Here is a 13,938-nt window from a genome sequence, read left to right as displayed (position 1 = left end):
TTGAGTAAAAGAAAATATTCGATACGACATACGAATTACTTATAGAGGCATTACGTGTTTCTAAAGGACTATATTATATTTAATATAGAACGGGTTTTTGTAGTATTTACATGAAAAAAATTATATTTGAGAAAGTCTATTTTTAAGCTTTAAGTTTTGTATGTTTTATGGTAACAAGGCAAAGCGTGGCGTTGACTTCCTTCACTCGATACGTAATGTCTTTAAAATTGGGCAAAAAACGGAACGGGAGTTTCTTAACGAAAAGGATGTCTTAACACTACGTCTCTACGTTTGCCTACCTCTGCCTGCCTTTGTACAGCATAAAAGTTAAAAAAGAAACATTTAACATTACATTATTTATTTAATCATGACTAACAGACCTTAGGTTCATTTTCTCAAATGATATGCCCGACACATGAATGGGCGCGGCCATTTGATATGAAATTTAAACTAGTTCACGCAAGGCGGCATACCTGTGACATACGAGTAGGTGTACTAGTACGTACAGACTACAGACTACAGTCGTTCACTCAGTAACTTGGCTGTCGTGTGCCCTACATTTCAACGAAATGCACACCTTCGTTTTGACGCGGCGCCTGCGCCTGTACTTAGTTTAAACTAATTATTGGTTACGTTGTTAGTAGTTGCACGTATGATCAATTTAATAGGTTAATGGAGATTGGGGCTGCATCTAATTGTTTCTTTTATTTATTTATTTATTGTTACCTGCTTCTATCTGACGGCATTTTTTAAATTTCTCGTTGTATCCATATGCACATAGCAGTGTAGCTAAAATGAACTTGGACCTTGGACTGGAACCTCATACTCCTATGAACATTCCGTTCCTATTAACACACGTATTTTCCTATTTTCCACCGACTACACTGGTACCTGTACTGGTACGCTGCGCTTTGCCTCTTTACCAAAACGAGAAAATGAAAATATTAAATATTACAATTCCGCGAGTGGGAATCGAACCCACAAAGATCGAGATTAGGTATAGATGCACGTTTTTTTGCAATACAAATGTAAGTTACAGCCTGTGTTTTTCACAATTGCAGTCTGCAGGTCCTCAAAAAGGACACTATACATTTTTATGATTCAAAATTCAACAAAAACGAAAAATATAAGCAAAAATGCTCGTATCTTTTGATTGCGTTAGCTGGTTTCGGATTAATTCCTTCACGCGCGGGCCTATAAGAGTACCGTTTTTTTCCCATTTGAGGTACGGAACCCTTAAAAGCATTTAGACAAAAAACCTGAAATACAAAATCTGGCCACATAATGCATGTGGGTTGACCAAAAAATCGACTAATTACGCATTTATTACTACTAAAAGGAAATTTCAAGGTAATTTTTGACACCTTCAGCCAGTTTTGACGGATACGAATCAATTCAGTATATCTATTTAATATCAGTAATAGGCTCATAGTAGGTTAATTTTGTATGGACTAATTGGATAATGACCATTTATCTAGAGGAAGGTGAATGAGAAGAATGCGAACCTAAGTATGTATTATAATTAAATAATAAATATGATTTTCTGTATGTGTTATTATTGAGGCAATACCTCTAGAATTCGGCGGAAAGTGAAGAACGGAGTGTCTTAACACTAGATTCCTTCTGCGTCTTCTGTACGCACACCCTGCTGTGTGCGGGATACAGCGTGAAGTTAAAAAAAAACCATTAGGACAACTTGTCAGTGCAATATCTACAAACAACATATCACAATATTTCTCAATATCTAAATTCAGTACCTACGAAGTTTTTGTAAAGGAAAGCTGCATTCATAGGAAGGATTCTATAGAATCGATTATTCTATATATGTAGCGTCTGGTATCGATGTTATTACTAAATTCACCCCTAATCCATACATTACTTTCATGCGAGGGCCGCGTAGGACAAGTGTGTCGAATCCTTGGTTTCGAAACTGTATCAAATGTCCAATTCGCGTAGATAAATACCGGCAAAAGGGCTAAACTCGCCATAGTGTCTCAGACCACACGAACAGCGCACGCGACAGTCATGTACACTAAGGTATATTGTTTTTGTTTGATTAATAATTTAAAATTTAATAATTATATGAAGTATTTGTAATTAACTTATAAAAGTCTAAATTTTGAAAATTAGTTATAAAGTCACTTTTAAATATGACCATTTTGTTATAGGAATTAGTGATTTTTCGGTAGATACTGATATTTTCTAATATTTTAAATTTGTACCAGTTATTTATTTTGTGCTGCGCGTGCGCGTTGGCGACGGCTGCGCCTGGTCTCCTGGATGGTCTGGGCTACGGAGGGGGGCTGTCGCACTCGTACGCGGCGCCCATTGCCGTCGCTGCACCAGTTATTAAGACCATCGCAGCCCCTATTGTGAAGACAATAGCCGCTCCAGTATGTATAACTTTTTTCCCGTACACGTACGTAGAGGGAACCTTGTGTTGAGACAAGTACTTTTTTCCTTGTATATAAAAGTTCATGATTTTAATAGTACTTTTTATTGATTCGAATAGGTGCTCAAAGCTGAACCTATCGACCCGAACCCCGCTTACAGCTACGCATATGGAGTAGCCGACCCTCACACTGGTGACCACAAAGACGCCCAGGAGACTCTCCAGAACGGTGTCGTCCACGGCTCCTACAGCCTGGTGGAACCTGACGGCCACATCAGGAAGGTGACTTACACAGCTGACAAAATAAACGGTTTCAACGCAGTCGTTGAAAGGAGCGGTGCTAGTCACGCTGTAAGTATTCATTAGATGAAAGTCAATTATACTTTTTACTAAGGTATTTATTATTTTAACATTTATTTTATATTAAATAATTTTTATAAAATTTATTATACATACCTTAGATTTCCTATATTCTGTTCTTTGTTCTTTAAAAAATATATTTTCTTCTTATAAACTATAAATTATGGCAACAAACAAGAATATATCAACAATTATGTTATGGAATTCTTATATTACAGGCGCCTGTAGCACTAGCCCACGCGCCCATCGCCGTGGCCCACGCCCCGGTCGCCATCGCCGCCCCCATCGCCAAATACTCCCTACCAGCTTTAGGACACCCCTGGCGCTAGTCACACCACCCACCCCTTGTCGCATCGCTGACCAACAACGGACAGGACAAACTTGGAGACAGATTAGCAGACATTTGTTATTGTCTCCGTAGTTTACAAACTGATAGCTCAATAAAGGACGAAAGCTGCCCAAAGCGTCGTCCAGATAGTCGGAGCTATCAGAAATTGAAAAGGAATTCGATTGTAATATTATATGTAGTTTCCACAACTGTTTTCTACTGTGTAGAATAGGTTGGGAAGATGTTTTTTTGGCTTTTAATGGAATGTTTATATAGATGGCCTAGGATCACTGTGAGATGATGATGATGGTGGGACTTGCTTAGTCAGCGATGCAACAATGTCCACGACCTCGCCGTGCGCCGAATGAAACTCTCCTATTCTTTAATTTATTTAGTTCTGCTTTGACTGTTGCTACGGACTTGATCTTGACGCGTTGTATTACTTACATGTAAATATAATGTGTACTTAGTTTTTAAATAAAATGCCATTTTTACGGTGACCACTTGTGTTTTATTTTTTTTTCGAGATAATACGCGAAGGAGATCCAGAATCTTAAAATCCAGAACTTTAAAAAGGAAAGTAAAAAAAAAAATATTAGTATAAGAGCATCAGTGATTCTGTATGGAAAATGGAATTCAATCTTGTATCATATATGTATATTTTACTCAATACAAGATAATATTAAAAATACATAATAGTCATTTAATAGTTGTGTCATTGCAAATTACTTAGAATTTATCTGGATTCCTCAACTTTAACACGTAATGTCACTAATTCTCTCTTAATACTAGAACTTGAAGCACCATAAATTGTGAACTATAAATTTTTCACTTCATTTGTAGGTAATACTATAACGACAGTATTACACCACACCGCGCCGGTCGTGAGTTCCATTTCCACTCGAAGAAATAAAATACTTTTTATATTCATTCCCTTGCTCTTCGAGGCAAAGCGATTACACAGAATTAAATTCCAGTGGGTAAAGGAATGTCTTAACACTAACCTCTCTGCATATCCTGCTACATGCGGGATACAGCGTGAAGCTGAAAAAAAAAGCAGGAAAACGAATAATATTAATAGATCCCAAAGATTGAGACAGCCATACTCCACAGCAATTAGGCAACAGAACGCGAAGTATTTGTGCTGGATATGTCAGATTGAAATCAATACGTTCGAGAAATATCTACATATATTGGTCAGATCGTATTAGTACATTTATTTATGAACTTGCATAAAACTAGTTCGCAATTTGATATATGACCTAAAATGGTGTAAGCAGCGGCTAGAATAAATGCAATTGACCGACATATAGTACTGTGCTGGTTTCTATGGTTTTTGCATTTTGTGGAATACATTATAAAACTTTTGGGTGGGGAGTGGATTGGGTAGGCGGTGGATTGGGTAACTCCACTCGATTCCCATTTGCGGAAATATTTATTGGAATTTTCATTTCCTAGCTCTGGTTACATGAAATGCTTTCAGAATTCGGCGAAAAATGAGGAACGGAGTGTCTTAACACTAAGTTCCCTCTACGTACCCTGCTTTATGGGTGATACAACGTGAAAATTTATTCAATTTATTTTAAAATACAAAATATTATCATTACACAAATATGGTGAACATTCATAATAATTGCTAAGCAAGTTACTTATTCTTATTAAGTAGAAATTAGTAACCACTTTTTTTCACAAATATATGGCGCAATTACCAAAGATAACTTCCATATCTTGATTTCATAGATTAATCCAATATAATTAAATAAAATCAGAGCCCGTTTCCGTTAGTTCTCGTATGGAGCTAAACGTTATTTATTGCGCATTCTGTGGTCGAAGTGCAATACTAGACCGCCTTGGCTCCACAATATTACCCAAGTTACATTTTTGTAGGGTATTTATTAGCTTAGGTCTATATATGTTTAGACCATCAATTTGTTCATAACAAATTATTTATCATATTTACCTCAGTTATTAGTTTATAGTACGAAACAGAACATTATATTAAGAAGACCAAGAATAAAAATAAAATATATTATAATATTGACAATGCTACAACTTTTAATAATCTACATTTACAACTATTAGTATTAAAAAAAAAATACAGTCGAATTGATAACCTCCTTTTCTTACAGAAGTCGGTTAAAAATACGAAAAACATTTTTTATTGCTATGACGCCGACGTTACACAAAAACGACAGGGCATTATCAACCTAAATCTCTAATATTAACCAAGCCTGCCTTTAAAATGTATATATCTACTGTTTTTTATTTATGTATTTCATCTTCGACCTTTAATACTTCCATTTAATTTATTATACTTAATTCCATCTCAATTAACAACACATTTATTATCTCATATAGATATCCTGTTCTGCTGTGCCCATTTGGCGATAGGTCGTGCGATATGCTCGGCACGAGGATGAGCACGAGGTCCTCGAAGAAGGGCTAGGGCATCACGTAGCTGGTTGGAGGGCGCGCCCGCAGCCACCGCTTGGGCACACCCGCAGACTGCGCCACGTAGGCCTTCCCACATCTCTGGACCGCCGTCTAATCTGTGGTTCAATAATTATAATCTATATTTATTTTGGAGGCCATACTATAAACAACGGTTGTAGGTTCGATTCACATAGTCGGAATTGAATATAGTAATTTTCTCGTTCTGATAAGAAGACAAGCGTGGCGTCTAATTCCGTCACTCAACACGGAATTTGAAAGTTCAGAAAAATCTTAAAAGTTGTAGGGTGGTATGAAAGTGCTATAGGGGAAAAAGAGTGAAGTTGCATATTCATTTAAATAGATATAAAATCATCATCTCTTTCTCTGACTTTTACTCTAAAACGATGAATTATTCTAATAAATATTAATATAAATGTAGATAAAATGTAACGTTAATAAAAGATACAGGTAAATTATGTAAAATGTTTGTCCCTTGTCAACACCAACAAATTTTTAAATCTATAACATTTTAAATAAGTTACATAAGCTACATTTTTTTAAAACTTTTTTACTTGTTTATAATTTTTAAGCGAAGAGTGTAATAGTAGGCAACTAAAATGAAATATGTAATTATCACCTGTCCAACATATGAAAAGCTTTAGCTGCGACCAGGAACTGTCCCATACGGTAGCTGTCGTTCGCCACTAGTTGCAACAACGCGAAGCTATCCGGTGTGCCGGCGGACTAGAAATAAACATTTATAATTTGTATGATATTGCTAAAGCATAGCTATTAAATTTCATGAGTAGCCTCATGGTGCAGGGACAGGTTGTGGGTTCGATTCCTATTGGAGGAAATGAAGTATTTATTATTTAAAATTCATCGCTCTGATGGTTATGAATTCGGTTCTCACTCGGGAAGATGAATTACTTTTTTTATTCATTTCTTTCCTCGTTTTGTTGATAAATGAGGAAAGAAGTTGAGTTATGGCACTCAACAGTGGCATATGGGGAATTAACTGTCTTAGCACTGCATTACTGCATATGTGAGATACAGCTTGAAGCTATAAATCTGTAAGTTGCAAATCTAAAGGACGTTGAAATATGCATCAAATTATGTTATGTTTCGCCATTCAACATAAGTACATGTAATACCTCGAGAAATATCTACGGCGGAAAGTGAGGAAAAGAGTGTCTTAACACTAGGCTTCCCTTCACCCTACCTACCCTGCTAAATGCGAGCTATAGTTTGGAGCTGAAAAAAAATGAAATAAGTTTTACGAAGATTCACCTTAACACATATTTCCCACGCGAGGTGAGCCTCTTTATTCATAACATGGCATCGGCAAAGACAAGCCAGGTAAGTGAAAGAGTTCCTTAGATTCTCATCTTGGATGGCCAACAAACTCTCTTCAGCTTCTCTATAGAATCCAGTAGCCACTTTCGCCTACAATTGATGATTATAAAATATTTTACTGTTAACATTTATTTGCTGTTTCGCCACTCAACACGCCATGCTTCCATAATTTGGGGGAATTTAGAGGTAAACGGAAGTGTCTTAAAGAGCACAGAATATCATAACACTAGCTTCCCAGGTTCCCATTGCTTGCCCTGCTATGTACGAGATACAACGTCAAGCCAAAAAAATAACACATTTCCTGTATTCTATTTATCTTCACATTCATATTTACCTGTGCGTAATTGAAGTTGAACGTGTCATCGTTGACGAAGAAACTCTTTATAGAGTTCAAGTATACTAGCACCTCTTCGAATTGGCCAGCGAGGAAGTACGAGGAGGACATACATTGACGACCTGGTATGGTGTCGCATTCAGACGCTGAGCTACCGACGAGGTGGAAGCTTTGTTGAGCCAATTTCATTTGTTCCTCCTTAGAAGTCAAATTTTAATAATAATATTATTATTGTAGATACATATATATGTATTTAGAGGCCAGTCCAGTCCATTAATTCCTCCCTGCCTACCCTACTGCATGCGGGATATAGCGTTCGGCCAAAAAATGTATTACGTGTACATTATGCTTACATATTCTTTCAAGCACTACAGCATATGCTTAACAACGTGAAAAATAAAAAAAATAAACGAATATATTAAAATTCGTAAAAAAACAACTCACATCACCAGTTTCATTGTACAGACGTACAGCTACCACAGCCCTCAGTATGTAATGGAGAGGCGAAGTGGGCTGCAGGGGCTCCAACAGAGCCCTAGCTTCCAACGGCTCGCGATGCCGAAGCCTATAGCCCGCGAGGTTTAGACGAGCCTCTGGCACCACATCTACTAGTTCTGGTAGGACCTGATAAATATATTATATAGATTATTTATTGAAGATATCATTTATTGTTACTTTGGCAGTGCAGTGATAGTGCGTGTGGCTATGAATGCGACCGTTATGAGTTCGATACCTACTATGAGAAATGGACTCTCTTTGCCCATCCAGCTATATGTGAAATGGCGTGTGATACTAAATAAAATTGAAACGTAATAATTTTAACGGCAAAAATATTCTGAGATCATTTTATGTAACAATTTCTGTATTCTTACTATGTCATAGTATTTTAAAATATTATCAATGCTAAATTTATAATTTACAAAGGCAGCCTGAGAACATATTGTTATAACATTCCGTTCCCATTTCTATTTCCAAAATGTTATTTTCGAATTCTGAATGTATTACGTGTTGAATCAGAAATTGAGAATACAAAATATTTCACATCCTCGACTGGAAATCGAGCCCACCACCTAACACGCTTACACTCAAACGCTCGTGATCTTGCACCATGACGGACTCATAAGAAATATGTTTTAATATAGACAATTAAATAATTCGTGTCTAATTCATAATTATCATTGCACCCATATAGATTACGGGTACTTTACTGCTTATACACGAAACTTGGGCAGTATGAAAATAATGTGCTAACAAAGCATATAAAGAAAATTCGATTTTCTAAAAATAAAATAAATTATTTAAATTTGTCATGGAAGTCGAGGAAGTAGTGAGACGAGCTGTCAGTCTACAGGAAGCATTTACTATTATATTATTGTCCATAAGCTTTACCGGCTACCTATTCCCAAGACAAGCCCACGTTGAAGGTAAAAAAGTATTTACTTTTAATTCACATTAATTATTAAAATTTGAAGTATTAACTCGATCTCGAAAATAAAAACGTTCTAAGAAAATAAAAAAGCTTGAGTCGGCCACAGTATGGGTCCGATTCACATTCGAGGAAATGAAATAAATGATGCCGAGGTAGAGCGCGGTGCTAAGTTCCGTTATTCAAACGCAGAACCCGGTGGAAAATGGGGAACGGAGTGACTTAACACTAAGTTCAGCTGTGTGCGAGATACAGCGTGAAGCTAAGCTAAAAAAATATTTTTAGTATTTAAGCAAATGTTATTCAATTTCAGATGGCTACGAATACGATTTCATAGTAGTCGGGTCTGGGACATCGGGCAGTGTGATTGCAGCTAGACTCACAGAAAATAAACATTTTAAGGTTCTTGTCGTCGAGGCCGGTGGCGAACCGCCGTTGCAATGCATTGTCGGTTTTTTTTTTATTTTTCTATTTTTAAAGCTATTTCGTACCCATGAAGAGTTTAATATATATATGAACAAAACATAACCGTAGTGTAACAAGGCAAAGTGTGGCGTTGATCTCTAACCTGAGGGTACCCCTCAACACGCAAAGTTTCAAAATTCGGCGGAAAGTGGAGTCTCCTAACACTAAGTTCCTTCTGCCTACCCTTTTATATGCGAGATACACCTTGAAGCCATGGGATATCCCATATGGTGAAAGTCAATCGTTCATGTTTAAATATTAGTAAGACATATTTAAATCTTTGATTTGATTTAATTGAATTTAATATTTGATTTATTTTCAGACGCCAGCCTTAATACCATTTACGGCTAACTCTTTTATAGATTGGAACTTCACATCCCAGAACGACGCCTATACATTGAAATGTCGCAAAGATGGTGTTCTGCGCATGATTCAAGGAAAAGTTCTCGGAGGTTCTAGTTGTTCAAATTATATGTTTTATAACCGAGGAAGTCCACAAGATTTTGATCAATGGGCAAAGATTTCTGGTGACGATACTTGGAAATGGGAAAACGTATTACCGTACTTTAAAAAGAGTGAACGGTTACAAGATCAGGAAATTTTAAGATCACCTGATGGAGTTTTCCACGGCACTGAGGGATATGTAAAAGTTTCGAGGGAAGTAAGTAACGACACCGACGGTTACCTTAGATCTTTTAAAGAATTGGGATACCCCGTGATAGCAGATATTAATGGGGATAAATTTCAAGGTTATACTCAGACCATGTACACCGTCGGCGATAATTATAGACAAAGCGCAGCATATTGTTTCTTTCCTCCAGCGCAAAATAGGCCCAATCTGCACCTTTTGAAAAATTCACTAGTTACCAAAATTACTTTCGATAAAAGTAAAAGGGTAAACGGAGTACAAATTGTAATAGATAACAAAAAAGAAGTAAATGTACGGGTTAGAAAGGAAGTCATTTTAAGTGCGGGAACTATAAATAGTCCGAAACTTCTCATGCTGTCTGGTATCGGACCTAAGGAACACTTGAAATCTTTAAATATAAAGATTCTTAATAATTTACCGGTTGGTAAAAATTTCCAAGATCATGTAGTAGTACCAACACTCATACAAATGGAAAAAACAAACATTCCTATCAAGCCACGCAACCCAAACATTTACCCATTTATTACAGTCACAGGGTTCGTCGCTTTAAACGAGAGTCAAAAATTTTCAGATTACGAAGTACAAATATATATTTTGCCTCACGACTCCGATATTCCACTGCAATACTTCGCATATGACTTCAAATACAAACGAGACATAAGCGAGATATTTAGGGAAAAACGTGAAAGCAGAAATGTTAGCTTAGGCTTACTAATGAACCTGCATCCCAAGTCTCGTGGTGAAATTCTGTTACGTAGTGGAGACTATAAGGATCCACCATTAATTTACACTGGAGCTTTTTCAGAAAAAGATGATATAGATAATACTGTCGCTTATGTTAAAGACTATTTAAGAGTGCTCGACACCGAATATTTCAAAAGCGTCAACGCTACTCTAGTAGATCTGACGAACGGTCGGTGTGGACGGTTTGACTTGCACAGTACAGATTATTGGCGGTGCTACTCTCTTTGTATGATGAACACAGCTTTTGATTTTATAGGAACATGCGCTTTAGGAACTGTAGTAGATAGTAAATTACGTGTGAAAGGGGTGAGAGGATTGCGAGTGGCTGATGCCAGCGTCATTCCACTAGGTCTTAGCGGCAACGTCCACGCTCCAGCTATGATGATCGGCGAAAAAGTATCAGATATGATCAAAAATAAATATAAATAATTTGTTATTAATTGTTCTTATATGTATACTGCTTACCTTTAAAGCACCCTCGCCATTTTTGAAAACAACCAGGTTATGTTTTACTAAATCTTGTCCAAATGTGTGTTGATCTGAAGATATTTGTTTCAATTCGTTTTCGGCAGCTTTACCATTGTACAATCTAAAATAAATAAAGAAATCTTTATGGTTTCTTAACTCAACACACAATGCCTCCAAAATTCGAAGAAAAATAAGCAACGGAGTGTCTCAACACTAGGTTCTCTTTACCTAACCCGCTGTATGCAGGATACAGCGTGAAGCTGTTTTTTATAGAACCTCACCTAAATAAATTACAAGCCTTCAGATTCCCCGCCATTGTAGATGTTGGGTGCTGCGCGAGGTACACTCCCAGGACTTCTTGTGATACATCATAGTAGTCCAGTTTATAGTAACATAAAGCCACATATACATTGAGGGCCATATAGGTACTGAAACAAAAGTTAAGAAATAAATAATTCTGTCACATTTAGTAAAAAATAGATAAAAAAGTGAAATACTATATAGAATCAATCTAGCTCGAATACTATAAATTAATAAAAAATACTTTAAACAATCATTACTAAGTCTAAATATATCTGTAAAATGACAATATGAAATGAGAATAAATTTTAGTAACTAGGAGTCTACGGGCTCTAATTTAAGTTCCTAATTACTGATATTTAAAACACACCGATAGAAGCTATAGAAGATATCACAGAGACAAATCTAAATGCTAGTCTACAATAAAATAGTTAAACATTATATTTATATTATATTTTTAAAGTATTCTTTGGAATAATTAATACCTAGGTATATGTGACAAAATTTTTACCCACTCAGTTGCATCTTTTTCATATCTTTTATAGCTGTAAAAGCAATCAATATGAAGTCTTTTAATACTATTAATTAAATGTTTGCATGTCAAATTTTAAATAGCTTTCTATTATTTAGGTACGACTAGTGACCCGCTAGCAGCTTCGCCCGTATGTACTATATAATTATTTATTTTCTGATTCTGAGTTACTTTCGTAATCTAATAACATTCACATCATTTGAATGACAATATTGCTTTGCATCGACACCAGAGCTAAGCAATGAAAATATACGTTTGTGCTACGACTGGCTTCAAAATTTTATATAAAAAGGTAAAAAATCAAATCAAATCAAATTACCGTCTATCTAATAAAAGTTTCTTATAAACATCGATGGCTTCTTGATAATGGGCCCGAAGATAATGAACGGATGCCAAGGATAGCTGGTCTTCTGGTACGTCACGCAGCTTGGAATGAGCTTGCATCAGAACATCTTCCTCACTTAACTTGTGAGCCAAGTGAAATTCAAGACGACTCTGGAAACTTAAAGTTATTTAATCATCTTTTAAGAGCTTAGATAAAGAGAGAGAGAGAGAGAGAGAAGCTTTAAGAGCTTGGATAGAGATAAGCTAGTCACCGCCAGTTGTTTAGGTTTTATCTCTTTACTCTGCTATATGTGGCAGCATGAAGCTGTAGGTATAAAAACAGAGAAAAGGCTTAAATGATTACCTTAAGTGGACATTTCGGAGCTTCTTCTACAGCGTCTTGAGATTCTTGGTACATGCCTAAAACCAAATATTTCTAATTTACATTTTTTATAAAAAAAATTAAAAAATAATATTTATTTTCTAATTACCCAAATAGAAGTAGCAAACAGCCAAATCGAGAGCAATATTATCAGCTACTTTAGGGTTTAAATTATCGCGTTTTCGAATTTCCAGATACTCATCCAAGGCACGCTTGTAATCGCCAAGGTGGAACCAGCACCATGCTGTCCATACACTCACCCACACCTCAGTGTTGCCTTCGTGCTTTAAAAACTAAAAAAAAAAAACATTTTATAAGTTTATTTTTTATATATTTTTTTTCAGAATTCGGTAGAAAGTGGAAAACGGAGTGTCTTAACACGAGGTCCCCTCCTTACTATGTGCGGGATACAGCGTAATTTTTATATTTTATAATTAATTTTCTGATGAAATCTTGCTTCCTGATTAATGAGGAGGTGAGTAAAGGTCTAATCCCTTTTAATTCTTTTAACAAATAGTTTAAAAGATACAATGAATATCAATGACAATAAATCAGTATATACTTAACTTGATAAAGTTAAAGAAGAATTCTCCCTTAGAAGTCTGGAATTAAGAATTAATTTTAAATTATTTTACCTCAAGCATGGTTATAGCGCCAATATAATCCCTCTTTAAAAGAAAATCTTCTAGTTCGGGGAATACAGCTTTTCTGGTAGAACCTCCACCATAACGAACTTCACTAGCTGGTTTCGAACGGCTCAAAATCTGGCTCAATCCAGAAAATATAAAACAGTTGTAAAATAGGTAAATTCAAAGGAAAATAATTGAATTATCATAATAAATAATAATTATCATTATTCATTATTAATATTACTTACCATTTTCACGTTGTTTAAAACTTCAAGCACCACAATATTTAAAATTTCAATGTTGTTACGTTTGTTGTCATGGCAACGGGATTGACATTAATATACAATATATTACGACGTATATACAATGTTTTTCATATGCAAATGCTTTAATATAAAATAAAATCAGCTTCACGATATATCCCACAAACAGCAGGGAAGGCAGAGGGAACCTAGTGTTAAGACACTCCGTTCCCCACTTTAATGATTCAAACGTAATTCAGGCGAATTAACAACGACCCTACCAAAAGGGGAAAATAAAAATAATTTATTACTTTAATTAGGAGATCGAACGTTAAACCAATATTTTCACATACTGTATCCTATTGCGCCATGATGGTCTTAATTTACTACTGTTTGTTACTTAATTTCATTACTATTTTCAGTATAAATATATAAAGTCTACAATAAAAATATTATTAATATAAGAGAAAAGAAATAAAATCATAAAATCGATATTTATTTAACATAAAACCTGTTTCTATAATAATTTATTTGCCTATCATCTTCCATGAATACAAACTTTATAAATGACTTG

General features: G+C 35.6%; 3 protein-coding genes across 3 annotated transcripts; 2 read left to right on the top strand and 1 right to left on the bottom strand.

The window, feature by feature from the left end:
• The first annotated feature begins 1,907 nt into the window (after positions 1-1,907).
• LOC146531268 (larval cuticle protein A2B-like) lies at positions 1,908-3,580 on the top strand. Its single transcript, XM_085198065.1, has 4 exons — positions 1,908-2,037; positions 2,226-2,393; positions 2,513-2,743; positions 2,971-3,580. The coding sequence occupies exons 1-4, from the start codon at positions 2,026-2,028 to the stop codon at positions 3,079-3,081; spliced, it is 522 nt and encodes a 173-aa protein (XP_085054191.1). The 5' UTR covers positions 1,908-2,025; the 3' UTR covers positions 3,082-3,580.
• A 1,787-nt stretch (positions 3,581-5,367) lies between these two features.
• Ttc26 (tetratricopeptide repeat domain 26) lies at positions 5,368-13,317 on the bottom strand. The gene is made up of 11 exons (XM_085198457.1): positions 13,129-13,317; positions 12,603-12,786; positions 12,476-12,531; positions 12,107-12,282; positions 11,237-11,383; positions 10,953-11,076; positions 7,648-7,827; positions 7,204-7,401; positions 6,804-6,959; positions 6,151-6,257; positions 5,368-5,629 (listed from the first exon to the last, which is right to left on the bottom strand). The coding sequence occupies exons 1-11, from the start codon at positions 13,135-13,137 to the stop codon at positions 5,431-5,433; spliced, it is 1,536 nt and encodes a 511-aa protein (XP_085054583.1). The 5' UTR covers positions 13,138-13,317; the 3' UTR covers positions 5,368-5,430.
• Positions 8,402-10,921, top strand: LOC146531267 (ecdysone oxidase-like). The gene is made up of 3 exons (XM_085198456.1): positions 8,402-8,627; positions 8,943-9,076; positions 9,417-10,921. The coding sequence occupies exons 1-3, from the start codon at positions 8,513-8,515 to the stop codon at positions 10,914-10,916; spliced, it is 1,749 nt and encodes a 582-aa protein (XP_085054582.1). The 5' UTR covers positions 8,402-8,512; the 3' UTR covers positions 10,917-10,921.
• Positions 13,318-13,938: the final 621 nt, after the last annotated feature.

Source organism: Heliconius melpomene, chromosome 15 (genome assembly GCF_056956725.1).
Source record: "Heliconius melpomene rosina isolate 202511_hmr_F chromosome 15, ASM5695672v1, whole genome shotgun sequence".
In the NCBI taxonomy this organism is placed as follows: Eukaryota; Metazoa; Arthropoda; class Insecta; order Lepidoptera; family Nymphalidae; genus Heliconius; species Heliconius melpomene.
This window is presented reverse-complemented; position numbering and strand designations above follow the sequence as displayed.

Excerpts from the sequence above, each read along its gene's own strand:
- LOC146531267 (XM_085198456.1), top strand. The coding sequence starts at position 8,513 with ATGGAAGTCGAGGAAGTAGTGAGACGAGCTGTCAGTCTACAGGAAGCA. Across the intron at positions 8,628-8,942 it reads AAGACAAGCCCACGTTGAAG|ATGGCTACGAATACGATTTC; the intron begins GTAAAAAAGTAT and ends ATTCAATTTCAG. Across the intron at positions 9,077-9,416 it reads AACCGCCGTTGCAATGCATT|ACGCCAGCCTTAATACCATT; the intron begins GTCGGTTTTTTT and ends ATTTATTTTCAG.
- LOC146531268 (XM_085198065.1), top strand. Across the intron at positions 2,394-2,512 it reads TGAAGACAATAGCCGCTCCA|GTGCTCAAAGCTGAACCTAT; the intron begins GTATGTATAACT and ends TGATTCGAATAG. Across the intron at positions 2,744-2,970 it reads GGAGCGGTGCTAGTCACGCT|GCGCCTGTAGCACTAGCCCA; the intron begins GTAAGTATTCAT and ends CTTATATTACAG.
- Ttc26 (XM_085198457.1), bottom strand. Across the intron at positions 12,532-12,602 it reads TGTTTGCTACTTCTATTTGG|GCATGTACCAAGAATCTCAA; the intron begins GTAATTAGAAAA and ends ATTTGGTTTTAG. Across the intron at positions 11,384-12,106 it reads AAACTTTTATTAGATAGACG|TACCTATATGGCCCTCAATG; the intron begins GTAATTTGATTT and ends CTTTTGTTTCAG.